The sequence below is a fragment of the Xiphophorus hellerii genome, unplaced genomic scaffold (assembly GCF_003331165.1).
Source record: "Xiphophorus hellerii strain 12219 unplaced genomic scaffold, Xiphophorus_hellerii-4.1 PGA_scaffold_78__1_contigs__length_500000, whole genome shotgun sequence".
Taxonomy (NCBI): Eukaryota; Metazoa; Chordata; class Actinopteri; order Cyprinodontiformes; family Poeciliidae; genus Xiphophorus; species Xiphophorus hellerii.
This window is the reverse complement of record NW_022587653.1, coordinates 404,349-431,489: the sequence shown is the minus strand read 5'-3', so window position 1 is coordinate 431,489 and position 27,141 is coordinate 404,349. Positions and strand designations below refer to the sequence as shown.

Sequence of the window (27,141 nt, the reverse complement as noted above, 5' to 3'; positions counted from 1 at the left end):
AACATCCAGCTAGGAGTGAAACCGATCCGGTTGTGTTGCAGCTGGAGGACTGCGCCCTGCAGGTGTCTCCCAGCGGGACGTACCTGGACCTGGACTCGTCTCTGGCGGAGCAGCGGGATGAGCTGGACACCTTCTACCAGGACCTGGCGTGAGTCTGAGCCCCGACCCCCGACCCTTGCTGCTGTGGTACCAGAACCAGCACCGGGTTCTGACCGTGTCTCTGTTTCCACAGAAAGGGCAGGAAGCCGATCCTGGTCCTGAGGAACCAGCTCTCCGTCCGCGTTCACCTCATCCTGGGTAAATGTTTCCGTCTGCTGACTCACAGGAAAGGCAGGCAGAGTTTCCTCTGACTCAGCCGGTTCTGTTGGGTCGCCTGGTTCTGGAACCTCTGAGAGGGCTAAACCAAACCTCTGTTTCCATGGAAACCTGAGGACACCAGCCGACGTCTGCAGAGCAGACCAGACCGCATGTCCCTCTGCACCCGGGACGGGTTCTGATGGTTCTGGTTTTGGTTGATATCTTCAGACAGAAATAATTGATCAGGGAGGAGATCAATCTTTTCATAGATTATCTGACATGTTTTTTATGGAAGTTACAATCTGCAGCTTCTACCAAATGCTTGTGATTTTAATGTTTCATTATTTAAACCTTCATGATGAAACGGATCCATTTTTTCTCTGCCGTATAAAAACGCTGCAGCAGATGAAGAGAAAACCTCAGGAGACTCTTCTGATCTTCAATCAGATTTAAATGTTCTTCAGTCTGACGGGTTCTTCTAACCGGGTTGAGGTTCTGGTTCTGGTTGTGTGTGTTTCTGCTCAGCGTGTTTTCTGTGTGTTTCCGTGGAGACCGAGGCTTTTATTTTTAGCCCGTTATTTTCTGACCTTATCTGAGCCCAGAAGGCTGCTGCTCTCTTCCTGTTTGTGGCTTCAGTCTCCTCCAGCAGTTTGGATCGGAACCCGTTTGGATCAGAACCGTCCTGGTTTCTGGTGGTTTTTCTCCTCTCGGGTTTCCTCTCTGCTCTGTTTTTGTCTCAGTTGTTGTGTTTTTGCTCGACCCGGTTAAAGTTCTGGTTCTGGCCTGTTAGAACTTGTCAAACATCCGGGGGGAGGAGCTAAACGCTGGGGGTGCTGCAGCCGGGCCGGTTCTGCAGGCGGCTGCCCGTCTGGGCCCGGAGGGGTTCTCTTTGTTTGCAGCAGCTTCAGTCTGTCGGGACAAAGTTTTGCAAAGTTTCACGGCTGGAGGCGGGGCTTTCCCAGCATGCCTTGCCAGCCTGCAGGCGACTCGCTGAGGAGCCGACTCCAGAAACCACAGCGTTACTTAGACCCAACAGAACCAGAACCACACACAAACAACAGCTGACCTCTGACCTTTAAGATGCTAGCTGGGCCTGTAGCGTCAGACGTTTAGCTCCCCCTCTGACCTCTGACCTCTCAACCTCAACATCTGATTAAAATTAGGATTAAAAAGAATCAGGAAATTCTGGCCTGAAAAATCAAAATAAAATGAGAATAAATTAAATGTTAAACAAGATAAAATCTGAATGTATAATAATCACGTAGCATAAAAATCTAAATAAAATCAAAATAGAATCAGAATAAAATCTTGGCACAAACCAGAATTTAAAAAAGTCAGAAAATAAATGAGATAAAATTTAATCAACCCAAAATCAGATAAAAGATTGAGATAAAAATGAAGGTAAAATGTGAGTAAAACTCCTTAGAAATGAAAACTATCTGGATAAAAAATGTTTTCCGGTTCATGATTTAATCTAAATTTGAAAAACAAATCAATAAATAAATCAATAATTGAGTCAGAAATATTGATTTCATCTTGTTTTTGCCTCAGAAGCCTAAAGATGTATTATTATAGATTTTTATTCATGTGGAGACAATCAGCGTGACCAGAATGAGTCTCAATTCATTTCTATTCCTGCTGCTGGGAACACTGGGAACAACGGGATCCAGTTTTAGGTAACTGGAAAGGACCAGATGAAGCTTTTCTTCTCCTGGATCTTTGCCCAGAGTGTGTTGCTTCATATGCTGCAGTGCGTGTCTGTGGGTGTGTGTGTGTGTGTGTGTGTGCGTGTGGGTGTGTGCGCGCAGGGTGTGTGTGCGTGTGGGGGCGGGGTGTGTGGGCGTGTGTGTGGTGGAATCTGGTCGATGACTCGCTGAGTCAGGCTGGTATTGAGGAAGAGGAGGGTTCCCAAGAACAATGAGTCGACAGCCTTGCGTTACCATGACAACACCATGTCCTGAATGAGTCTTGAATCCAGATCCTGTCCAGAATCCGGGCCGGTTTCCGGTCTCTGAAAACGTGCAGAGCTCCATCAGACAGCAGATGTTGTGCGTCAGATTTATGGGCGCTCCAGAAACAAGTGAATACAAAGGTTCCTGTTTGGGATTTCTGTAAAAAAAACCAAACATTAAGATTGATGTAATTAATAAATTGAGCTAAACTCCCAGCTCTAATATTGATATTCTGTTTCTGTTCTGGTATGGATGGAGCGGCGGACCAGAACAACACTTTGGATCTCGATCCATCTGAATCCGTCCTGAAACAAAGCGCAGACGCGCTGCTTCTCTTCCTGCTCGGCTTGTTTTCCTCGTTTTTCTGCCAGAGATCCAGACGATTGATTATCGGCTGATCGGCCGTCAGCTGGAGACCAGTTTGCTGAAGCAGGGAGGCATGTGAAACATGCAGCGCGGAGCAACGGGGCAACGCCCAGGGGACGCCGCCCTAATGGCTAAAATGTAGCACCTTATGGTCTCCACCAGGGGCAGCGTGGAGCTGAACGGCAGTGGGCCGAGGACACCGCCTTGAGGATCGCCTCGCTGATCTCTGCTCCGACTGGAAACCAGCTGCAGAGAACATCTGGAGCCAGTTCTGCTGCCTAGACGGATTCAGAACCAGAGTCGGTTCTGTTGGACCACATCAACGTTCCGACCAGAGAGACATGGAGGACGGTTCTGTCTGTACGAAACCAGACTCTGGCTCAGTTCGGACCAGGTTCACTCCCAGAGAGGGGTCAAATGTTAAACACCTCTTCCCTGGTGGCCCTCTCAGCCAGAACTCCGGTACCAGAACCAGCAGCTGTGGCCCGGTTCCTCCGGGTGAATTCGTGCTGCTCGACTCAGACAGGAAATGCCTCAGTGGGTTTATCAGCCTCACTTCCTGTTGAGGATAAACAGGAACCTTCATCAGGATGAAGGTTCTGTTCTGCAGGTCGGATCCGGATCAGCTGCAGATAATAATCCTGATGAATATCTGCATGCTGCAGCACTGGACCTGCAGAGGTTCGGAGGTTCTGTTCGGCTCGGTTCTGGTCCAGATAAGGCAATATTACAAAAAAATTACAAAGTCAATATTTCATGTTCTCAGTTTGAACATGAAATATGTTTTTGTGGAGAATTCAGCCGAATGTGGTTCTGGTTCTGGTTCTGGTCAGACGGGTCCTCTGACCTTCAGAGTCCTTCACTCAGCTGCTCTTCATCATCCTCGTCTTCCTCAGCTGATGGTGGGAAACAGCTGCCAGTCAGCATGAGCCACCGTCGGCACGCAGGAAGTGATGTCAGCACGCAGGAAATGATGTCAGTGGAGGAAAGGAAACTGCAGCTTGTTCTTTTTTTGGTTGTGGATGAGCAGCTGGAGTTCTGCTATGTCTGGATCGGATCACAGTTCAGGACCGGTTCTGGGTGCGACCCGCCTCGACCGCCTGGTTCCCGGCAGGATTCAGGAATGAGGCAGAAAAACCAGTTAGAGCTGCAGAACCAGAACCGGCCCGGTTTCCTCTTCTCAGTTCTGATCTGTTCTGGTTGGTTCTGTTCGGTTCTAGTCGGGGTTCTTGCTGAACTGGGTCAGGTTGAGTTGTTTGCTGGCCCGATTGTGGAGCTGCATTCTGGTTCCAGCGGCGTCTTTGTTTAGAGAGATGAAGGAAGCTGATGGCCCGGTTTGCTGGTTCTGACCCAAACAGATCCAGACTCATCCGGACTCTGGTTCAGAGCCAGAAAGAGACGCAGAATATCCGATAAATCTGGGAAACTCCTCCTGCTTCTCGGCAGCGTTTGGACTCGGCTTCTCATCAGAACCTCTCTGCATGTCGGCGCCTGTTGCTGCAGTTTCATCATCCTCGTCTTCATCATGCTGACTCCTGCTCCGCAGCTTCTCAGGAACCAACTTCTGTTTCACAACAACCAGAACCGGCGAACCGGGACGGCAGCAGAACCTCTGCTAGTTCTGCACACGGACCGGACCGGATCAAACCGGACCTGTGCGTCTGCAGCAGCTGTTTGACCCAGACCGACTCATAGACTCGTTCTGAGATTAAAACCAAATAAATTGAAACGGTTTGAAGGAGCTGCCAGCTGTTTGTCCTCCTCAAATATCAAATTACATATTTTAGATACTTTATTGATCCTGAAGAGGGAAACTTTCATATCCAGCAGCAAAACAGTCATGCAGTAAATCAATAAATAAATACAACTAAAATAAAATGCACATAAACATACTTTCACACATAAGCCTTGGCTTCAGCCCATTCCTTTTTGGTAAATTATTAGTTTGTAAAAAAAAACATTTTATTTTTTTGTAATGTTGTAAATTTACAAAATAGTTAATCTGAAAAATTGTTTTTTGGTTAAAACAAGACAAAATAGTAGCCATGAACACCGGGACTGAAACAGGAAGTTCTGCAGGTTGTTTGCAGCAGTGGGCGGAGCTCATAGCTCCTCCTCCGTCCTGATTGGTTGCTGAAGTTGGGGCGGTCCATATCGGTCACTGAATTTGATCTGAATCGACCACCTGGCTGTGACATCACTTCCTGTCTCTTCTTGGTTTCCAGAGAGGTTGTACAACTCCAAAGGCCCAGAGCTGAGGCGCTGTCTGTTCTCCCTCAAGCAGCTCTTCCAGGTAACCGCCTGCAGACTCACCTGAGCCACGACACGACTTCCTGCAGACCATACTGCATTTCCCAGCATGCAGCGCTGCTGGTCCTCTGCTGCAGCTCCTCCTGCAGCTGGTGCTACATTTTGGAGTATTCTCCTTCTGCTGCTCCTCCACCTGAACAGCTCCACCTGCTGGACGAGGAGCTCAGCAGCTGCAGGAGACGATCTGCAGAGCGGTGCAATGGCTAGTCTGGTGGAGGTCAGAGGTCATCCTGGAACTGCTGCCTTCCAGAATGAACTCAGGGAAAACCCTCTTGACATGATGATGATGATGAAGAAGATGGTCTGTGTCTCCAGGACGATAAGGATCTGGTCCCAGAGTTTGTAGCATCTGAAGGCTTGGCGTGTTTCATCAAGGTTGGAGCCGAAGCCGACCACAACTACCAGAACTACATCCTGAGAGGTAAGGCCCCGCCCCCTGAGACGTGGCCCCGCCCCCTGAGACGTGGCTCCGACTCCTGGCTAAAAATACAAACTTTTTTCATACCAAATCCGATTTACAGGTTTAATTGATTTTAATTCTTGTTTTCTCTTCTAAAAACTACTTTCTAAAAAGCCCATCCTGTGAGTTGTCTGATGAAGAATTACATCCAGACTATGAGAAGTTTTCTTTAATTACAAGAAAAACACTTGAAAATTACAATAAAAAACTTGTAGAGTAGCGAGAAGCTCAGTATGATTCTTTCTTCATAACAGATGCTTTTGTTTCAACGTTGCTGCTGCTGATAACCTGATGAGTCAAAAGATTAAGAATGTTCTTATCTGTAAAACTGAGACAAAAGTAACTCCACAAGATGCTCAGCATTCCTCATTTTAATGTAACTTTTTTATGTTCTCATTAAAACTCATTCAATCACTAATTAATTTTCCTTACATTTCAACTTTACTCTTGTGATTTAAAGAATAAATAAATCAATGTCCAAATAACCAGAAGCTGTAAAACACGCTTGTTAAACAAGATGGCAGCCCTGGGCGTGATGACATCACTCTGAACTACAGAAACCAAAGAAGCACATTGGTGGGAAAAAGCAGATTAATTAGTTCATTAATTTATCAATGTGTCTCCCAGGCGTGTTTCAAAGATGGAAGCTCTTCCATACGTCTCTGCTGTTGTGTTTGGTGCTGATCCAAACGGATCGCTGTTTTAGTCTCAGTCAGACAGGCGTCCTCGTCCCACAGGACGGAAACTTTGCTCTTCACACGTCCAGAAAAGCCGCAGAGCGCAGCCTCAGATTATAGCCTAGAGGCTGGGACTGTGGAGACTCATCTGTCTTCCTGTCTGTCCCTCCGTCCCCCCCGCCATCCAGCTCTCAGCCAGATCATGCTGTTTGTGGACGGGATGAACGGCGTGATCCACCACCCAGAGACGCTGCAGTGGCTCTACACGCTGACAGGAAGTGTGGTGAGTCAGAACCCAAAATCAACCTGAGACGCCTGATCAAAAGAGTGGTGGCGCCCCCTGCTGGTCAGACAGTGACTCTGCTCCTTCTGTCTCCAGTCTCACCTGCTGGTGAAAACGGCTCTGAAGCTCCTCATTGTGTTTGTGGAGTATGCCGAGTCCAACGGTCCTCTGCTGATCGGCGCCGTGACAACGGTGGACTCAAAGAGAGGTACACACACACACACACAGAGAAACAAGAGAGACATAAGAAGAGACACTTATACATTGTTGTACTTCTGTGCAAATTTGGGACTTTGTTTTGACTTACATTAACTTTGTTATCTGCATCCATGTGTAACTCAGAGGTTTCCCCTAACCAGTACTAGTTTATTTCTAACTTTATTCTTATTTATTTTTAACTTAATTAACTAGCACTTAATTCACATCTTATCTATAATTCAAACTAGTACAGTGCAGTACTAGTTGCAACAAAGTGTGTCCTCACTTTCTACAAGGACCTGAATTTGTGGGTGAAACTGGAGAAAGGTGTCCCCTATAACAGCAAATACAAGTACACACACACACACACACACACACACACACAGGGCTCCAACCTAATAGGTGGATGAGGCCCAGACTCCCTCCCAGGTGTGCTGATGGGGGCTGTTGCTATGGTTACCACTGTGCGTGCTTTAGGTGTGAAGCCTTGGACGAACCTCATGGACGTTCTGGAGGAGAAGAACGGCGCCGACACAGAGCTGCTGGTCTTCACCATGACGCTCATCAACAAGGTACCGACCTGACCAGGACCAGACCTGACAGAGACCAGAACCAGACTAGAACTAGAACCAGAACCAGACCGGTCAGAAACAAGAACCAGAACCGACCAGACCTGGACCAGACCTGTGAGAGACCAGAACCAGAACCAGTACCAGACCTGTCAGAAACCAGAACCAGAACTGTCAGAGAGCAGAACCAGAACCATCCTCCGTCGGCTCATTCCCTTTGTGGTTCCGGTCCAGATTCTGGCAGCGCTGCCGGACCAGGACTCGTTCTACGACGTGACAGACTGCCTGGAGCGTCTGGGCATGGAGGCCGTGGTCCGGAAACACCTGAGCAGCAAGCGGGCGGAGCCGGACCTCAAGGCCCAGTTCTCCACCTATGAGGTACCGTCGCCGAGGTCACGTTCCCGCTCCGCTTCCTGTCCGCCGACTCGGCGCCGCCTGCTGTCCTCACGTGTCTCCTGTCCTCCAGGCGGCTCTGCGGCACGAGGACGGAGACGTGGATGACTCCGCACCCCTCCTCCGAAAGGAGAGGAGAAAGATGGCCGTCGGCGACCAGGAGGGCAGGAGGAGCCGGCGCTCCAGTCAGAACCTGCCGGACCTGCTGTCCCCCAACCCGTCCACGCCTGTCCTCTCCCCGTCCTCCACCATATCCTCGCCCACGCTGGACAGCACCGCTTCGTCGCCGCTGTCCTCTGAACCCGGAAGCTCCGCCTCCAGCCCCTCCGGGTCCCCTCGGGGCTCGCCGCTGCCCCCCCCCGCTGGACCCGGCGGCGATGGGTCCACCGAGCTGGGGACCATGACGCCGTCCAGCCCGTAAGTCCACAGACCGGCAGCTGGTGCTGTTGGGTTGTCTCTGTCCAGCTGTTTTGGACCATGTTCTGGTTCTGTCCCAGTTTGGAGACGGGTGACTCCAGCAAGCAGAAAGGTTTGTCCTCCATGTTTGGTAGCAGACACCAGTTCAGATCTGCACCGTTGCCACGGCAACTCACTACTGGGTCGCACTCGGGTCCGAGTCTAAGCCTTCAGAACCTTCTGTCCTCAGCCTGTCTCTGGGTCCAGCACCGGGTCCTCAGGTTCTGAGCAGGAACCGGTCCGTCCTCATGCTGGACATGCTGGAGTTGCTAGTTTTAGTTGTAGTTTTGATTTTTTTATACTTTACAGGATTTAAAAAGGTCAAATATTGTGTTGTGATTATGTTTACATAGATTATGTAACGAATCTACAGAAATCATTTTCTAAAAGTTTGTTCTGCGTTTTCTCTGTCGCCGCTCGGCGGACCGGCGAAGCCGTAACGCAGCGCCGTAATTGGCCAACAGCTGACGTAAACTGCTTGTGTGGGAAGAAGTCGGTTCCACGGCTCATCGAAAGGCTAAAAAAAGATTCATAAACACTAAAATGACGGATGCTGCATCTAGAGCACGCTTTAGTTTGTTTTAGAAACGCATGCTGCAGTTCCAGTTAGTTAGTTTTTCCCCAATAATTACTGATGTTATTTCAATTGATGAAATTGCTTTTTCAATTTCAGTTTTTATTTTGTTAGTTTTAGTAAAATATAATAGCTATAGTTACCAGAGGTGGGGACTCGAGTCACATGACTTGGACTCGAGTCAGACTCGAGTCGTTAAAATCACGACTTGAGACTTGACTTGAAAAAATGCTCAAAGACTCGGACTTGACTTTGACTTTCATGCCATTGACTTGGGACTTGACTCGACTTGAAGCTGTTTACTTGAAAAGACTTGATATTTTTTACTCAAAGTCTTAAAATTTAAAACACATTATTTATAAAGTGGCGTCATTAATTAATTTCACTCATTCCGTATCAATATGCGCAGACCGTCACTATGGTTTTCCTCTCTCCTTATGTATGTATGTGTACGTAGCTGCAGCACAACCAATCAAATTAACAGGATTTGGACGTTTAAAAAAACGCGGCAAAGCTGCAGAGCTCAGGGAACGAAATACGAAATAACCGCTCGAATATGCTTCCGCGAGTAATTTCTTTTGGCTACGTAGGTTATGAACTTTCGACTAAAAAACGAACTGCAACTTGTAAAACATGCAAGAAGAGAATATCGGATGGAGATGCCACGACGTCCAACTTTGTCCGGCATTTGAAGCTTCACAAAGATCGGTAGGTGGCACTTTTCTTTTGCTGTAAGATAGTTGACTTTAGCTAACTTCGTGTTAGCATGTGTACTCCGGGTTAAATTGGTGATGATTTACCATAAATCCGGTCCTTCAAATGCCTCCACAAATAATGTGCACCGTGTTAGCTCAGGAAGCCGGTGGATAGTGAGCGGGGCTCCGGAACAGAAAGCAGATTCTGGACCTGAACACAGGGAACAGAGTCTCTCTGTCCCATCATGATGATGAGCCGGGTCTAGTATCATCTAAGGATGGTTGGTGTATTTGAAGACATCTACGTTGGGAAATTATATTGACAATATATTGTTTACTGCAGTCAGTGCATTAAGTCAACTGTTTTTGACTTAATGCAATGACCGGCGTGACTGTCACATGTCGCACAGAACCCATTTCCAAGTAGTATAGCTTTGCTGGGAAAAAAAAAAAAAAAGACCAAATACAGTGACTGTCCCAAATAAATGTTGTGTTTAGAATATCTGTCCCATATTTACGGAGGACTGAAACTAACATACTTAGAAATAAAAGCAGAAAAATAAATGCACCAGACCTTCCTGAGTTTACTTGTGATAACTTCATTTATACTTATTTCATTTTTTGAAAACTATGATTGTTGTAGTGTTGATGTTTATTTATGAATAGAAGGAGTAAACTGAAGTCAAATGTAATTCATGAAAGGCTGTAATTTATTTTCTGACATCTGTTTACTTCTGACAGATTTGAAGAATACCAGATGAATAAGAGGATCACAAATGAACCTCAAATACATATTTTAAAAAGAACAAATGGTCTATTATTTGAATTTTATGTATAATTGCAAATTCTAAAAAAAAAATAAAATAAAAACGACTCGAAATGACTTGAAATTTAAGGTTCCTGACTTGAGACTTGACTCGACTTTTGCCTGTCTTTACTTGAGACTTGACTCGGACTTGAGGACAGAGACTTGAGACTTACTTGAGACTTGCAACACAGTGACTTGGTCACACCTCTGATAGTTACTATAGTTCTGGTTCCTCTCGGCCGGGTCCATCATCATGTTCCTGATAGGTGGACAGGAAGTTACCAGATGTCTCGCCTGCAGACCTGTCCTCTGTCTCTGTCCTCTGGGTGTCCTCCTGTTGGTCTCTGTCCTCTGTCTCCTCTAATCCGCCATCTTTCCCTTCCTCTCCTCTGTCTCGCTGCGGTTGCGCCCATCGGCCACCAGGAGTCGCTCTTTTCTCAGCCACCACATGTCAGCTCTGGGTCTGGGCAGGAAGTCCCGCCTCTTCTCCAAAACCAGCTCCATCTCTGAGGAGCCTCCGCCCGGCTGCAGGTCTGTACCTCCTGACTGACCTTTGACCTGCCTCCTGTCAGCAGGACCTGCAGCGACCCCTGCAAGCTGATCAGGACATTGCAGCTCAGTAAAAACCGAGAAGTTGGCCCTGCAGGGGGCGCTGGAGGGAGAATAACACACAGGGCTTTAACTTCTGGGATCAGACGAGGTTTAGAGCGTTTTATCTGGACTGGGTCGGGTCCTGAGAGGTTCTGTTCAGGTTTTATTTAGTTAAAATCAGGTTGGAAACAGCAGAAAAACAGAACCAGACAGCTGCAGCAGATCTGGCAGTAACCAAGTCTAGAATGCAAACTCTTCATCATCTCTTCATGTGCTTGGCTCAGTCTCTCTCTGTGTGTGTGTGTGTGTGTGTGGGTGTGTGTGTGTGTGTATGGGTGTGTGTTTGTCCTACAGCTCATCTCCATCGGATCCGTCCCAGCAGAACTCAGATCAGCTGGTCAGACCAGAGTCCAAACCTCGTCAAAAGTGAGTAAACCGACGTTTTTCCATCATATTTAAGTCCTGACTGGTTTCTGGAACTGGTGGGACTGGAGTCCTCCCAGTTCAACCAGACTGGAGACGTTCTGCCTGACATCAGGGAGTTTCTCTGTCTGAAATTATTTAGAGAAATCCTCTTTTAGACCAGCTCTTTGTCCTCTCTGGAATAATCCTGGATAAATTTGGGAGTTTTTGATTCTTGGATTTTTCTTTGGATCGGTTCTGTTGATCCGGATTTTTCTGTTGTTCGGTTCTGTTAATGGTTCTGTATTGGTTCTGTTGACGGCTCTTGTTCTCGCCTATTTTCAGCTTTTTTTCCCAGAGAGCGTCTGAAACTGTCCTCCTCTTTCTCTAAATCTTTGGTTTTAGATTTTGTTCTGAAGTTTTCTGGGAAGTTTTTAATTCTAGGAAAATATTTTTGGAATGTTTCAGGACAACATTTGACAAATTGCATGTCTGGTTAATTTCTTAAAGATTTTCTGGGATCCTCTGTAAACTTAAAATTGACTTCATGCTCACTGTTTATCTGGATTTCTTGATTCTAGATTATTTATTTTCTGGAACTATTTGTTTATCTTATTTTTACATTTTTATCATCAAATAATTTTTTTTTCTATAGGCAGTGGTGGGCATTCTGTTCTGCTGATATCTGAGCTAATTAGCTTAGCGCTTTAGCATTTTGATAACTGAAAACATTTAGCACACTCAGCTTCACCTAAATGAATTTTTTCAGAAAAATCCTAGAGCGCTAATTTGATGCGTGTTTTGTAAATGTTTGGTAGAATAAAATGTTTTGAAGTTGAAACAAACGCTAAATAAATAAAACACTAGCATGAACAAACTGTCAGGCTTTGATCATGCTAGTGTTTTGAGCGATCCTCATGTCCACATGGTACGTATCGACATGGATGAAGTTAGCGCTTTAGCATTAGCTTCTACTAAATACATTGCTGGTGTAGCGCTTTAGCATTAGCGAAGCTGATGTTTCAGGTTAGTTATTCAGCATTAGCGTAGCTAGCTGCGTAGCTAGCGGTGTCCACCAATGCCTGGAGGATATTTTCCCTCCTTTCTTCTCATTGGCTCCTTTGTGTTGCAGTTTGTTTTGTTGTAACGCTTCAGGTTGTTTCCTGGAGAATGTTCTCATTTTTTTTGGTTCTTTTTGTATTTTTTCTAGATATTTTCAAGATGTTGAGAAATGTTGAGGTTTTCTCAACTTAATAAAATGTTGATGAATAATTTCCTTATTATTTTTAGATTACAATTGTTGGGTATTTCAAGTTAAATATTGTTCTTTAATTGTTTTCGATCTTTTAAGTATTTCTGTAAATGGGGCCAATCACCAATAATAACAATAATAATTCTGACTTTTTCTTTGAATTTAAACAGTTTTTTCTCTGATCAGAGACATTTGGGAGCAAACAGCTTCAGCGATGATTCGAGTTGCAAAGACGTAGAGCCATCTTTCAGGAGGAACGTATCAGATTTAAGTGATTTTTTTCATTTTTGTGATCAGAGTTCTGGCACTAATCGTCCTCCGTAAAACTGAATGAATTTAGTTTTTTACATTATTATTGTAGATTATTATAATGTCTTGGTATAAAATAGTTTCAGTTTTTTAGATGGATTAAACGTTTGACAGGAACTTGGCTCCGCCCCCAGCATCAGTTCAGCCAATCACAGGGCTTCCTGCAGCAGCGTCTCTCGCCCCTCTCTCTCTCTGTCAGTGTTTTAATGGTTTCTCCTCCTCTTTCTCCTCTTCCTCTCCTCTGTTCTGTGTGTCCGCTCCCTCGTTCCTCCAGCTCGCTGGAGGCTGAGCAGGAAGTCTTCTGGTGAGTATTCTTCATCCTCCTCCTCTTCCTCGTGGCGCTCAGCTGCATAGACCCGCCGGTTTCAGGTCCAGTTCAGGTGTTTCCACATTAACTCTGGAGTCAGAAACGTTTCGAACCTTTTGGACCCGACTAATCCACCCTGCGGTTCTGTCTCATCCTGTTCTTCCTCCATCTTTGTTTTTTCTGTGATTGAGTTCTGATCCGGTGGGGGCAGAACCTCCAGGTCCAGTTTCTCTTGTCTGGGTTCTGTGGGTCTGTGAGGAGTTTGTCATGCAGCTGAGCCGGTTCTGTTGGGTCGGGTCCGGCTGTGTGACGTGTGTGTGTCGTGTCTCTGCAGCCCAGAGGACTTTGATGTGAATCTGAACAAGCCAGTTCTGAAGAAGTTCCAGTAAGTACCGCCGCAGCCCCACTGCATGCTGGGAGCTGCAGGGAGGCCTGCGGTTCTGTTGGGCCTTGCACGGTGTGGTTCTGGTTCTGGTGACATTTGGGTTCACAGGAAGCGGATCACTTTCTCTGACACTGTAAAAACACAAAGTCTGTTTGGTTTAGTTTCTACAGAAATGAAATAAAAACTAATAATCAGATTTAGGAGATTAAATCAATAATTAATATTGATAAAAAGTTGTGGCTCCTCTGCCATCAGAAAAACGTTTCACTATGAGTGAATGATCTGGAACTTTTTATTGATTATTGATTTAATCTCTGATATATGATTAGTTATCAGTTAGTTTATCTCGTTTCTGGTGAGCTAGAAATCTGACCAAAGCATTCGGCCGTGTGTGAGTGTGTGAGGGTGTGTGTGTGTGTGTGAGGGTGTGTGTGTGTGAGTGTGAGTGTGTGTGAGTGTGAGGGGGTGTGTGTGAGTGTGAGTGTGTGTGAGTGTGAGGGGGTGTGTCTGTGAGTGTGAGGGTGTGTGTGTGTGTGTGTGTGAGGGTGTGTGTGTGATCAGTGTAAAAGTTGCCCTCCTCTCCTGTTCTGGTTCTGGTCTGGTTCTGGTCCAGCTCTGCTGTCTCTGTGGTTCCAATCAGAACCATAGAAACTCCTAAACTGGATCAGAACCGGACTGGAGCCACATTCAGAACCGCCGCTGCAGAGTGCTGGCCCGGTCCAAACGTTCAGCTGGAGGAAAGGTTCTGGGTTCTGTTCAGCTGCCCAATCGGATCAGCTGGATCCAACAGAACCTCATCGCATATAATGAGATGCTGACGGGTTTGACGGTCAGGCTGACTAACAGAACCGGGTCAGGAACGTCTGGGTCCAGCCTGACTGTGCCAATCAGAGTGATGGTGGTGGTGGGTTGGTTCTGGTTGATTCTGGTTCTGTAGTGAAGGTCCAATCTGATTTGCTGTCATGTTCTTGACTCAAACCAACAGCGTGACCTTTGACCTCCAGCAGCTCAAGGCGTTTGATCCGAGGGCCTTCATGAGGTCATGTGATCCGGCCCAGCAGATCAGCCGATCAGAGAGCAGAGTAGGCTCGGTTCTGATCGGTTCTGGAGGAACTGGACCTGACGGTTCTGTTTCCACCCTGCAGCCGTTCGCTGGAGGCTGGGTTTGATTGGGATAAGTGATGCTGCGGGCCGCCACAGCCTCAGAGGTTATCGCCATAGCAACCATCATAAGGGTTGCTTCCTTCCTGTTTCTGATGTTTGTCCAGATGGTTCTGGAGGATGACTCTGACGAAGGCCCTCATCCACCTGGCTGAAACTCACTAGCAGCTCCTCCGTTAGCCGACCAGGTGAATCCTGATCAGCTGAGAGGAGTTCTGGATTGACTGGACCGGTGTTGGTTCCGGAGATCTGAAACTGGAGAATCACAGATCCTTCAGTTCAGTTCAGAAAACCGATCAAAACATAAAAAATCTGATTAGATCCAGACTGTTGGTTTGAGTCTCACCTGGTCCCACCTAGTCCCACCTGGTCTCACCTGGTCCCACCTGGTCTCACCTGGTCCCACCTGGTCTCACCTAGTCCCACCTGGTCTCACCTGGTCCCACCTGGTGTCACTTGGGCCCACATGGTCCCACCTGGTCTCACATGGTCCCACCTGGTATCACCTGGTATCATCTGGTCCCACCTGGTCTCACCTAGTCCCACCTGGTCTCACCTGGTCCCACCTGGTGTCAACTGGTGTCACCTGGGCCCACATGGTCCCACCTGGTCTCACCTGGTCCCACCTAGTCCCACCTAGTCCCACCTCGTCTCACCTGGTCTCACCTGGTCCCACCTAGTCCCACCTGGTGTCACCTGGTCCCACATGGTGTCACCTGGTGTCACCTGGGCCCACATGGTCCCACCTAGTCCCACCTGGGCCCACCTAGTCCCACCTGGTCTCACCTAGTCCCACCTGGTCTCACCTGGTGTCACCTGGGCCCACATGGTCCCACCTAGTCCCACCTGGTCTCACCTAGTCCCACCTGGTCTCACCTGGTGTCACCTGGGCCCACATGGTCCCACCTAGTCCCACCCGGTCTCACCTAGTCCCACCTGGTCTCACCTAGTCCCACCTGGTCTCACCTAGTCCCACCTGGTCCCACCCGGTGTCACCTGGTCTCACCTGGCCCCACCTGGTCTCACCTGGTGTCACCTGGTCTCACCTAGTCCCACCTGGTCTCACCTAGTCCCACCTGGTCTCACCTGGTATCACCTGGTCCCACCTGGTCTCACCTAGTCCCACCTGGTCCCACCTGGTCTCACCTGGTATCACCTGGTCCCACCTGGTCTCACCTGGTATCACCTGGTCCCACCTGGTCTCACCTAGTCCCACCTGGTCCCACCTGGTCCCACCCGGTGTCACCTGGTCTCACCTGGTCCCACCTGGTCTCACCTAGTCTCACCTGGTCTCACATGGTCCCACCTGGTATCACCTGGTCCCACCTGGTCTCACCTAGTCCCACCTGGTCTCACCTGGTCTCCTTCTCTCACAGAGGTACCTTCCTGCGCAGCCTGGCAGCCACTAACTGGGACAAGAAGAGGAGAAGTAAACTCCTGAGCATTCCCCAGCTGTGTGATGATGTCATAAGTCCATGCCCTGAGCCCAGCGCCGGCGTGGCGCCTGAGCGACCCGGTAAGTCTGACCCGGTTCTGGGCGTGCCGTGGTGGCGTAGTGGTTAGCGCGACCCATATTTGGAGGCCTTGAGTCCTCGACATGGCCGTCGCGGGTTCGACTCCCGGACCCGACGATATTTGCCGCATGTCTTCCCCCCTCTCCTTCCCCGTTTCCTGTCAGCCTGCTGTCATATAAGGGACACTAGAGCCACAAAACCCCTGGAGGGGTAAAAAAAAAAAAAAAAGTCTGACCCGGTTCTGAAGCTGCCGTGTTCAGCTCCTGACCTGCAGACGGATGTGTCTGAATGTTGGAAGTAATCTAGATTAATTCTGTTTCTTCAGCCTCGACATCCAGCAGCTTGGAGACAAACGGACCCTCAGACTCGCAGAATGATCCAGGTGAGAAACTACAGTACCCACAATGCCCTGCAGCCTGCCGCAGACCCACATCTAGAATCCTCATCATTTCTATGCTGATGACGTGATGCTTTGTCACATTGAGAACCTTTAGCTAACTTAGCTTCTGCGAAATGAGTTTTTCCAGATGAATTCTGAAAGGCTAATCTAGCTGGCTGTTTTGTAAACTTCAGTTGAATAAAGTTTGATGTTTGTTTCAAAGTTTTGGTTCTCGATTGTTAAGAAACAGCATAAAACCTAAATATGTCATGTGAGCTTTCTGACTTTACCGTGGTCAACTACGCTAATCATCTACAGAGTTAGCAAAACTCAACAACCGTTGAACTGAAACCACAAACGTCCATCACAAAGAATCCTTTCCTGAAGCGTGGCGGCACAGGAAGGAGTGTAATGTCAGGTTTAGCCTTTGGAGGGCGATATAACACATTGACTTATGGTGGGTAGCAACATGGTTAAAGTTAGCACTTTAGCATTAGCTTCTGCTGTTGATGTTAGTAAACTAATGTTTATGATCAGCACGTTATTGTTAGCGCAGCTAGCATGTTAGTTAGCGGTGCCCATTGCTGGTCAGAACCTTTTGAAATGTGGGGAAGAAGCTAATAAACGGTTCTGATTCTGACCAGAACTCGGCTTCAGACGGTCGGTACTGTCCCTTCAAGTGGACACACCGGTGTGTGTGTGTGGGGGGGGAAGCTCTCTGGGTCATGGAGACCAGCTGATGGATGTTGGTGCTACTCATCATGTTTGCAGCGGTTCCTGTGCAGCGGCAGTGCAGCACCCTGTCTGATGTCACCATGTTGGTTCTGGACATGATGTATTCCAACTCCTCTGCCGCAGTGCCCTCGAGCCCGACTGATGCTGCGTCTGGCTCCGTTAAGGAAGAAGAAGGCAGCTTCGCGCCTGGTGAGCATGCGCAGGTTTCCGGGCTGCAGCAGATCCAGGTTTTAGTCGGTAAAGAGAGCCTGAGTGAAATCAAGTTTTCATCGACCATCTTCTCTTTCCAGCAGCCGAGGTTCAGAAATCTGCAGCAAAGTGACGCCTCTGTTTGCTCTCCTCCAGGTCAAGATCTTTGTGGCCGTGTTTCGGAGCGACTGTCCAACTTCAGCTCACAGTCGGTGGAGTCCGGCGCAGAGAGCAGCGCCCCCCAGAGGGCGGAGTTGGAATGCCTGAAGGGCTCGGCGCAGACGGCCAGGGCCCGGCTGGCCGAGGAGCAGAAGGTACCGGTACTGGGTCAGATAGAAGGTACCGACAGCAAGCGGGTTGGGTCAGAACCAACCAGCCAGTCTGGGTCAGTTTAGCTGCTAATCAGTTCTCTAAACGGCAGTGACGTGCGGTGAGGTTCATAGCTGGTGAGGCACTGACTTAATCATCTTCAGATTTACAAATATAGACGCCCTGCATGTTATTGTTTATGTAAGGAAATTACGCGCATGTGGACAACGCTGGAGGGCAAAAAGACTATTTCCGTTCACTCAATCAAACTTGGACATGTAGATATTATTCATTTCGTGCTGTGCTCCACAGCGAAGGGGAAACCCGTTAAAGTACAACTCAAAACCACGTCTTTTGTCGCTCTCGGTATCAGCGCAGCTACGCACAGACTCGTTGCCATAGCAACTGACAACAACGCCACAATAAAAAACACTCAAATATTTCCCACGCAAAAAGCAGAACATTCAGTCTGTTGCAGTAGTATTGTTGTAGTATTATTTTGCGATTATTAATTAATTGCTGTGGTAAGAGGAGAAAACTATAAATATATCGCTGCACTTGACGTTGTTGTATGGCTAGCTCCATGGCTAGCTCGCTTACAGTATCTTACTCTGCAGTTGTGGAGTCACAATGTCTGGGATCATGAGCGCCCCCTGCCATGAGGCAAGAGAACTGCCTGCCTCACCTCGTTTCTGATCGCTCTTCAGCACATGAAACACGTTACGCACACAATTGGTGACAAAAAAAAACACACTGTACATTATATACAAAAGCTAAATTGTGGAAAATCAGCTCATACATTAAATGTTTTTTAGCCATTTTATTGGCGAGTACAGACAGGAGGAACATGCTCTCAGAATGGCAGCCAGTGCAGTTAGCGAGAAGTTGCGCAATCCCAGGTGAGGCTCAGCTCGCTGCTGCCTCACCAGCTGAGCTTCCGAGCATTTGAATGGGAAAATGCAGAAATTCAGCGATTTTGAAAAAAAAATAATCTGAACTTTTTTTAAATTAAATGAAAAATAGGTATAGTACAAACCACAGGGTGAAAATAGCAATATAAATGATTTTATCATTATTATTTTTCCATGATTACAGGTGAGGCAGAGCCTCACCTGCCTCCCCTGACCGCACGTCACTGCTAAAGGGATCCATGACTGGCTCAACATGGCGGCCTAAATCTGCCTCAATATTCCTGTTGACATAAAAGTTGTTTCTGTGATGCAAAAAAAACCTCAAACACTTTAAGGAGCAAGAACACCATTAGCAAGAACTAGCATAATTAGCTACAGTAAACACCATTAGCTAGTGCTAAAACAGTTAGCAAACTATGGGCCATTATTCTCTAGAAACCTCTAAATAAGATTTTAAACATGAACAAAGACACATTTGGTCAGATCACCTGGGAAATGATGGACAGGGAGAGTCCGACTGAAACTATCTGGATGTGGGTCAACATCTGGAGTTTATTGTGCCTCTGCTTATTTCCAGATGAGCAGCTTCACATTCAAAATAGAGCTGAAACAATTCCTCGAATGATTCCAGTTCCTCGATTATTAAAATTCCTCAAGGAAAATTTATCTGCCTCGAAGCTTCTTTAATTTATGTTTTATAATTTAGCGCACCGTCTTCCGGCCGGGACATTATTTGCGTTGCGCGGAGCTCTGACTTCCTCCTCTGAGTTGTTGACGAAAGCTAAGAGTTAGCGGCATGACGTCCAATGTTCAAGTTCGGCCCGTGGGGATTTTGTGGAGTGGTGATAACGCCCGGGTTTTCATGGTTTTTGGGGACCAATAAGCGTCTTTAAAATGACTGGCGCCATGCCTGGAGTACGGCAGCCTTTCTCCTCCAGGAGCTGCTGGTTCAGAGCGAACGGCAGGAAGAGCTGCAGGTATTTATACAGGTGAGCTGATAGACTGAACACGGCGGGCGGCTGAGTAGCTGATGGTTACAGTGTAAGTGTAGCTTTACGGACGAACCGCACAATAAATCTCACATCATCCCGGTCTGAACAAACGGCTGGCGGAGCGTCATGGCTGTAGACGAGTTTCTGAGTGTGACGACGAAGGTGCCGTAAAAATCCTGTATTGCTCCCCCGGTTCTTACGTTCGCCCCCTGGTCTACCGGTTCCCCGACTTTAGTTCGTCTGGAACCTGGTCTATTTCCTCCCATCTTACTTCTTTCGTTCGCCTGCCCCCCACCGCCCCAAACTCCAGGAGACATTTCCCGTTTTCTCAAACCCAAAGCTTGTCAGGTTATGGGGCAAGGCGAGAATTCATCTATTAAAGTGACTGGAGATAAATACATAAACTAAAATCTGGAGCATAGACATTTTTATAAGCGTATCTGTGAGACTCTTTATTATTAAATTGAATATAATTTCAGATCTTTGTATAACTTTTCTTCTGGTTAATGTAGAAAGTGAGCTGTTATTGTTACAGGTTAGTTTTATAAACTACAGAAAAGTAACTGTTAGGACTGATATTGATACCTGATAGTAACATCGGTGTTATGCCAGATTTACTAATATTTTATTTTATAATCTTTTTATCCAATTACTCGATTAATCGTAAGAATAATCCATAGATTACTCGATTACTAAAATATTTGTTTACAACAGCCCTAGTTCAAAAACAAGCCCAAAGTCGCTTATATTAATCAGACTTGATGACAGAAACTCAAAATAGTTCCTGTTTTTCCAGCAACAAAATGTTCATCTCCTCCCTGGTTCAGAACAGGAACCAGGGAGGAGATGAACGGCGGTCGCTCCTCAAGACGCACAGAGGAAAAAATAATAATTACACTAGAAAATAGTAACTCACAGTGATTTGGAAGAGTAACTGTAATCTGATCACTGGATTTGAAATGGAAACGCGTAACTGAAATCCGATCAGAGTAGCGCCTTGCTGACATCACTGCCCATGATGCATTGCTGTTTCGCTGTTCTGTGTGAGGAAGTTGGCTGACCGTGTGTCCGTCTCCCATCAGAACCGTTTGGTCCGGCAGCAGAGCGGCGTGAGGGCGGAGCCTGCGGCGCGGTGCCCGGAGTCCATGAACTCTCTGGGTCCGGCTGACGCCTGGGATCAGCTGCAGCCCAGCGGCGCCGACCTGAAGATCAAAGACCTGGACTTCACCGACCTGCTGGAGGACGAAGACATCGACGTCCTGGACATGGGCACCAACTCCTCCTCTTCCTCCCATTTCTCAGGCGTCCCTCCTCCTCCGCCGCCTCCACCAGGATGCGCCGCTCCCCTGCCACCTCCTCCGCCACCTCCTCCGCCTCCTCCTCCGCCCCCCCTCCTGGGTGCCCCTCCTCCCCCTCCAGGTGGCGTCCCCCCGGCTCCGCCCCCTCCGAGCGGCGGGCCTTCGGGCCTGACGAAGAAGAAGACGGTGAAGCTGTTCTGGAAGGAGCTGAAGCAGGCGGAGAGCCAGCAGAAATGTCGCTTCGGCCGCGGGACGGTGTGGGCGTCGCTGGACAAGGTGGAGGTGGACACGGCGCGCCTGGAGACGCTGTTCGAGTCCAAGTCCAAGGAACTGCCGGTCGCCAAGGTAACCAGCTAACTCCCCTGTAGCGTGTAGCGACCCCCTCAGGACACAACAGTCCGGTTTCCAAATTGTCTCAACATGTCTCTAACGTGTCTTTATCGTGTCTCTAACATGTCTCTATCGTGTCTCTAACATGTCTCTAACGTGTCTTTATCGTGTCTCTAACATGTCTCTAATGTGTCTCTATCATGTCTCTAACATGTCTCTAACGTGTCTTTATCGTGTCTCTAACGTGTCTTTATCGTGTCTCTAACGTGTCTTTATCGTGTCTCTAACATGTCTCTAATGTGTCTCTATCATGTCTCTAACGTGTCTCTATCGTGTCTTTAACGTGTCTCTAATGTGTCTTTAATGTGTCTCTATCGTGTCTCTAACGTGTCTCTATCATGTCTCTAACGTGTCTCTATCGTGTCTTTAACGTGTCTCTAATGTGTCTTTAATGTGTCTCTATTGTGTCTCTATCGTGTCTCTAACATGTCTCTTTAGTGTCTCTAACGTGTCTTTAACGTGTCTCTATCGTGTCTCTAATGTGTCTCTATTGTGTCTCTATCGTGTCTCTAACGTGTCTCTATCGTGTCTCTAACATGTCTCTTTAGTGTCTCTATTGTGTCTCTATCGTGTCTCTAACGTGTCTTTAACGTGTCTCTATCGTGTCTTTAACGTGTCTCTAATGTGTCTCTATTGTGTCTCTATCGTGTCTCTAACGTGTCTCTATCGTGTCTCTAACATGTCTCTTTAGTGTCACTAACGTGTCTCTATCGTTTCTTTAACGTGTCTCTAATGTGTCTTTAATGTGTCTCTATTGTGTCTCTATCGTGTCTCTAACATGTCTCTATCGTGTCTTTAACGTGTCTTTAATGTGTCTCTATTGTGTCTCTAACGTGTCTCTATTGTGTCTCTATCGTGTCTCTAACATGTCTCTATCGTGTCTCTATCGTGTCTTTAACGTGTCTCTATCGTGTCTCTAACATGTCTCTATCGTGTCTCTATCGTGTCTCTAACGTGTCTTTAACGTGTCTCTATCGTGTCTTTAACGTGTCTCTAATGTGTCTCTATTGTGTCTCTAACGTGTCCTTTGCAGAAGGGACCAGAACCCAAGAAGTCTCTGGTTCTGGACCCAAAGCGGAGCAACGCCATCAACATCGGCCTGACCGTCCTTCCTGCCGTCCACGTCATCAAGAACGCCATCCTGAGCTTTGATGACTACGCCATCAGCAAGGAGGGGGTGGAGGTACGCAGCGCTGCCGGACCGGTCCTCTGGTCCTCTGGTCCTCTGACCCGTTTGGGCCGGTCCGGACCTCACGGCCTCTCTGTTGTGAGCAGAAGATCCTGACGATGATCCCGACCGAGGAGGAGAAGCAAAAGATCCAGGAGGCCCAGCTGGCGAACCCCGACCTGCCGCTAGGAACCGCAGAGCAGTTCCTGCTCACCCTGGCCTCCATCAGCGCCCTGAACCCCCGCCTGCAGCTCTGGGCCTTCAAGCTCAACTATGAGGTTCTGGAGAAGGTGAGCGCACGGCTCCGGTTCCGCCTCCGGTTCCGCCGGCCCGCTGACCAGCTGTCGCCCCCTGCAGGAGATCGCGGAGCCTCTTTTCGACCTGAAGCTGGGCATGGAGCAGCTGGCGTCCAATCAGACGTTCAGGAGGATCCTCGCCACACTGCTCGCCATCGGCAACTTCCTCAACAGCTCCAATGTGAGAAACATCCCAGAAACATCCCAGTTGCTCCCAGTTTCTCCCAGTCTCACCAGTGTGGCTCTTCTCTGTTCCAGGCCAAAGGCTTTGAGCTGAGTTACCTGGAGAAGGTGGTGGAGGTGAAGGACACCGTCCACCGCCACTCACTGCTGCACCACACCTGCAGCCTGCTGGAGGACAACTACCCACAATCCTCTGACGTCTACTCCGAGATCCCCGCCATCACCCGCTCCGCTAAGGTACGCCTCACCTGTCCTGTCTTCACCTGTTCACATCCATTCACATCACAGCTCGTTATGATGTCACAGCTCGTCCTCGTGTGTCCTGTTTTGCTTCAGGTGGACTTTGACCTGCTGGCGGAGAATCTGGTCCAGCTGGAGAAGCGCTGCAAGGCATCATGGGAGAACCTGAAGCTGGTGGCCAAGCATGAGAGCAAGGCGGTGCTGAAGAACAAGATGACGGAGTTCCTCAGGGACTGCACCCAGAGGGTCAAGATCCTAAAGATCGTCCACAGGAGGGTCATCAACAGGTAGGGAGCTCAGCCCCGACCCGTCCGTCCCTGGAGATGGCGTGGACGGGTGTGGACTGACGTGTCCCCTGCAGGTTCCACTCCTTCCTGCTGTTCCTGGGTCAGCCGTCCTTCTCTGTCCGAGACGTGAAGGTCACCAGCTTCTGCCGCATCATCAGCGAGTTCGCTCTGGAGTACCGCACCACCCGCGAGCGCGTCCTCACCATCAGACGCAAACGCACCATCAAGAGGGAGCGGAACAAGACCCGGGGCATGCTGATCACCGAGGTAACGCTCCGGGGTCAGAGGTCAGAGGTCAGGAGACGGTTCTGCTCAGTTTGATCCACAGCAGCTGAATCAGCCTCCTGTTCCTGCAGTGGAGATACAGCAGGGGGCGCTGCTGCACACCTGAAAGCAGAGATGCAGCAGAAGAAAAGATTTCAAAACTCACTAAGATTTGACAAAAATATTGATTAGAAATTAAAGTTTATTGATCTTTGAGAATTACTTCTTATATTATGATCTGAAAACAGTTTAATGAAGAGTTCTCCACTAGTTAATGTTTATTTTCCATGTTTTATTTTTCATAAAAACCGTCTGAACTTCCTGGGAATGACCTCGGATCGTTTCAGGCAGACGATGTTTCAGACCTCATCTTGTCTTTTTTCCCTCAGACGGAAAAGTTTTCTGGCGTTCCTGTTCAGGACAGCATCTCGCCCGTCTCCATGGCAACAGATCCGGGCTCTGATCAGGAGGAGGAGCATGAAACCATGACGAGCCTGCTGACCAGCAGCTGCAGCAGCCTGACCGTTCATCCTGCAGGCCTGCGCCGCTCCAGAGCCGTCCGCAGTAAGAACCACAGAACCCTGGTCTGGTTCTGGGTCTGGTTAGAGTCCGGTCAGGACCAGTTAATGTTCCGTTTCTGTTGCCTAGGTAACCGCTCGGCGAGTCCATCCACTCTGACCGCTGCTAGGGACGACGGGACCGGCTCTCAGGATGACGCCAACGATGACATCATGGATCGACTGGTGAAGTCCGTGACCCAGAACCCGTCAAACAGAACCGCCAGCCCAAAGTCCCGCAAACGGTCCCGACTCAACAGGAAGTCCAGTGAGTCCAGACGCTCCTGGGTTCTCTGAGGTTCTTCTGAGGCCCGACAGAATCACTTCCCTTTCTATCATTAGCTGGAGCTAACGCTAAATCCATATTTAGCTGAAACTAATACTAAGTGCTACAGCAACATGCTGTGCGGTAAAGCTCGTTAGCATAGCGATGGGATGTCTAACGCAGCACTGGAACCTTCTTCTGGGTCAGTCCGGTTCTGGTTCTAGTTCTGTTTGAAACCAAACAGCAGCTCTGTTTCCCAAACAGCCGGTATCAGGCCGGCTCCTCAGTCCTGTTTTCACTTCCTGACTAAATCCCCGCTGAGCGGATTAGCGTCGGCGCGTCAAAACGCTGCAGCGCCTCCGTGGAGGCCATGTTGGAGTAACGGCCAGCAGAACCTCTCCCCGGTTCTGGTGTTGCGTTCTGGTCCGCAGGAGTTTCTCCTCCAGCTGAGGATTCATGAAGTCCAGCAGCTGAAATGACCTCTGACCTGTTGAGTTTATTATTAATGTGATGGAGATGAAAACGTTATGTTTCTGAGTTCTGACCCGTTTTCTCTGTGTGCTGCAGTGCGGAGGACCCTGAAGGGCGGATTGGACCTGGAGGCGGTCCAGGCTCTGGGTCTGCTGCCCAGCAAGACGGGAGCCAGAGTCTGACCCTGCGCTGACCTCCTGACCTCCTGACTTTCTGCTGCTCCAGTGTTTATCTCCTCATCTGTTTGCAAATGAACCTTCAGCGCAGCAACAGCAGCTCAGACTGCGGATCAGAACCAGAACCAGAACTGATCTGTTTGCTCTTCACACCAGACCTGGACTTACCTGCTGTCTCGTTGGTTCTGATCCAGAAAGTCCTGCAGGTGGACGGCCAGAAGAACTCGGATCAGAACAAACTGCTTGAGATGAACCGCAGAACCACCTGCAGCTTCTAGAGGCTTCAGTTTGCTGTAAATTAGCCGAAGTTCTGCTCAGGTTCTGGGCCTGCTGCTGGTTCTGGACCTCTCACCTCCACAGCATTCTTGTTAATCTGGTACCGAGCAGTCCGACTGCTCACCTACCACCAGGTGTGTTGGTGTGATGTCACTGGGTTCTGGTGTGATGTCACTGGGTTCTGGTGTGATGTCCAGGTGTTCCTCAGCTGATGACGACGTTTCAGCTGAGGTGAGGCTGAATGTTTTTCTGCTGTTGATAAAGATTTTAAATAAATCTGATGTTCTGGTTCTGGTTCTTCCACCTGTAGAACCTGAGCTGGGTTCCTCCAGTTAGAACTCGAGTGAACCTGTCGGTCCGGTTCTGGGTTTCGGTTCTTCTCGGATCCTACTCAGTCTCTCCAAAACCGCTTCAGCAGCAGAACAGGAAGTGGGTCCATCAGTACTTCCTGTTTGTTTGTTTGAACTTCCTTTGACTAAAGCTGAACAGCTCAGAACCCGTGGTTCTGTAAAGTTACACGGCCAAAAGCTTTCCAAATTGAATATTTAGTTTAAATATTAAACTAACATTAAGTGTTTAGCCAAATATTTAGCATGTTAGCTACTTAGCTAGGTGCCTCATATTTAGCTTGCTAACTACATAATTTGCTTGGAATTAAATGTTTAGCTTTCCAAACTGAATATTTAGTTTAAACTGACGTTATTAAACGACCAACATGATTTTCACTTAGTTTTTTCTCTTCTGACTAAACCGTCCAAATCCTTTAGTTCAGTGGTTCTCAAAGATTTTCTGGGCCCGCTACAGATTACAATAAAATCCCCCCCAAAAGAAAAAACAATCAACTGGCCACACATGGTTCAACCAGACATAAACCTTTAAACACATTTTGTTTTCAAACTCCACTGAAGTTTATTTCACACTTCAGGTTGCAACAAAACAAACTACAAACATCTTTACAGTGAAACACTTTTGTGTAACTGGTTGTTTTTTTTTCATCCATACAGCTTCCAGTGCAATGGCACTGCGCCTCCCCTAGGGGGCGCGCCCCACACTTTGGGAACCACTGGTCTAGTTCATGTTTCTCTGTAACTTTGCAAACGGCAGCTCAGATTTTGCAGCTTGGAGGTGAACTTGGTCCAGGTTGACCTCCAGGCCTTCAGAGGAAACTGGACCCGGATGTTTGTGGTTCTGGTTCTCTGAGCTTCAGTTTATTTGCTTTATTTGATTTCCAGCCAGGATCACAGTTTTCATCTGCTGTTCGTCTCCCAGCCGGTTCATAATCAGCTTCAGGTTTTTATCTGCTGACCTCACCTGACCTTCAACTCAGCTGATTGGGAATCTGAGGCGAAGCGATTAGAGGAGCGGAGAGCCTACTGGTTATTCCTACTGGTTATTCCTACTGGTTATTCCTACTGGTTATTCCTACTGGTTATTCCTACTGGTTATTCTTACTGGTTATTCTTACTGGTTATTCCTGCTTTGCTCCGGAGCAACACGGCCAGAAGGAAAACCATCAGGTTTCTGCTGCAGACCGAGGAGCATCCAACCAGCCATCCAACCAACCAACCAGCCATCCAACCAACCATCCAACAGCATCCATCCATCCAGTGTGATCAAAGCAGCCATCAAACTGATTCAAACGAAGTTACACATTTTACTGTTTAAAAATGTTTTTATTTCCTGTCATTTAAAATGACCTCTGACCTCAGTTTGAATTATTTATGCTTCAGTTAGGCACTGAGACGCCCCCCACTGAGTGGCGCTGGGGTGAAGAGCCCTATGGTCCTGCTCCTCTT

At 48.1% G+C, this 27,141-nt stretch overlaps 1 protein-coding gene and 1 long non-coding RNA gene across 12 annotated transcripts in view; one reads left to right on the top strand and one right to left on the bottom strand.

Moving 5' to 3' along the window:
* Positions 1–26,070, top strand: part of LOC116716671 (FH1/FH2 domain-containing protein 1-like) — a 29,870-nt gene extending 3,800 nt beyond the window's left edge. For 2 of the 11 annotated variants that reach the window (XM_032557480.1, XM_032557489.1), the window contains exons 2-28: positions 42–148; positions 233–297; positions 4,841–4,908; positions 5,241–5,346; positions 6,251–6,345; positions 6,442–6,553; positions 7,021–7,115; positions 7,347–7,490; positions 7,579–7,922; positions 10,462–10,569; positions 10,984–11,055; positions 12,867–12,896; positions 13,234–13,284; positions 15,822–15,961; positions 16,285–16,341; positions 17,110–17,310; positions 17,419–17,576; positions 20,557–21,117; positions 22,196–22,345; positions 22,438–22,620; positions 22,688–22,807; positions 22,885–23,046; positions 23,146–23,336; positions 23,411–23,603; positions 23,990–24,164; positions 24,249–24,425; positions 24,990–25,626. In XM_032557480.1, the coding sequence (XP_032413371.1) occupies positions 42–148; positions 233–297; positions 4,841–4,908; positions 5,241–5,346; positions 6,251–6,345; positions 6,442–6,553; positions 7,021–7,115; positions 7,347–7,490; positions 7,579–7,922; positions 10,462–10,569; positions 10,984–11,055; positions 12,867–12,896; positions 13,234–13,284; positions 15,822–15,961; positions 16,285–16,341; positions 17,110–17,310; positions 17,419–17,576; positions 20,557–21,117; positions 22,196–22,345; positions 22,438–22,620; positions 22,688–22,807; positions 22,885–23,046; positions 23,146–23,336; positions 23,411–23,603; positions 23,990–24,164; positions 24,249–24,425; positions 24,990–25,075 (3,951 nt within the window). In that variant the 3' untranslated portion in view covers positions 25,076–25,626. Of the gene's footprint in view, positions 1–41; positions 149–232; positions 298–4,840; positions 4,909–5,240; positions 5,347–6,250; positions 6,346–6,441; positions 6,554–7,020; positions 7,116–7,346; positions 7,491–7,578; positions 7,923–10,461; positions 10,570–10,983; positions 11,056–12,866; positions 12,897–13,233; positions 13,285–15,821; positions 15,962–16,284; positions 16,342–17,109; positions 17,311–17,418; positions 17,577–20,556; positions 21,118–22,195; positions 22,346–22,437; positions 22,621–22,687; positions 22,808–22,884; positions 23,047–23,145; positions 23,337–23,410; positions 23,604–23,989; positions 24,165–24,248; positions 24,426–24,989; positions 25,627–25,655 lie in introns of those variants that run through there. The other 9 variants (XR_004338582.1, XM_032557487.1, XM_032557485.1 and 6 more) reach the window with 9 other exon arrangements.
* On the bottom strand, positions 14,784–15,806 carry LOC116716672 (uncharacterized). The gene is made up of 6 exons (XR_004338583.1): positions 15,692–15,806; positions 15,622–15,661; positions 15,492–15,521; positions 15,042–15,421; positions 14,972–15,011; positions 14,784–14,891 (listed from the first exon to the last, which is right to left on the bottom strand). It is a non-coding gene; the product is annotated as an uncharacterized LOC116716672 (long non-coding RNA).
* Positions 26,071–27,141: the final 1,071 nt, after the last annotated feature.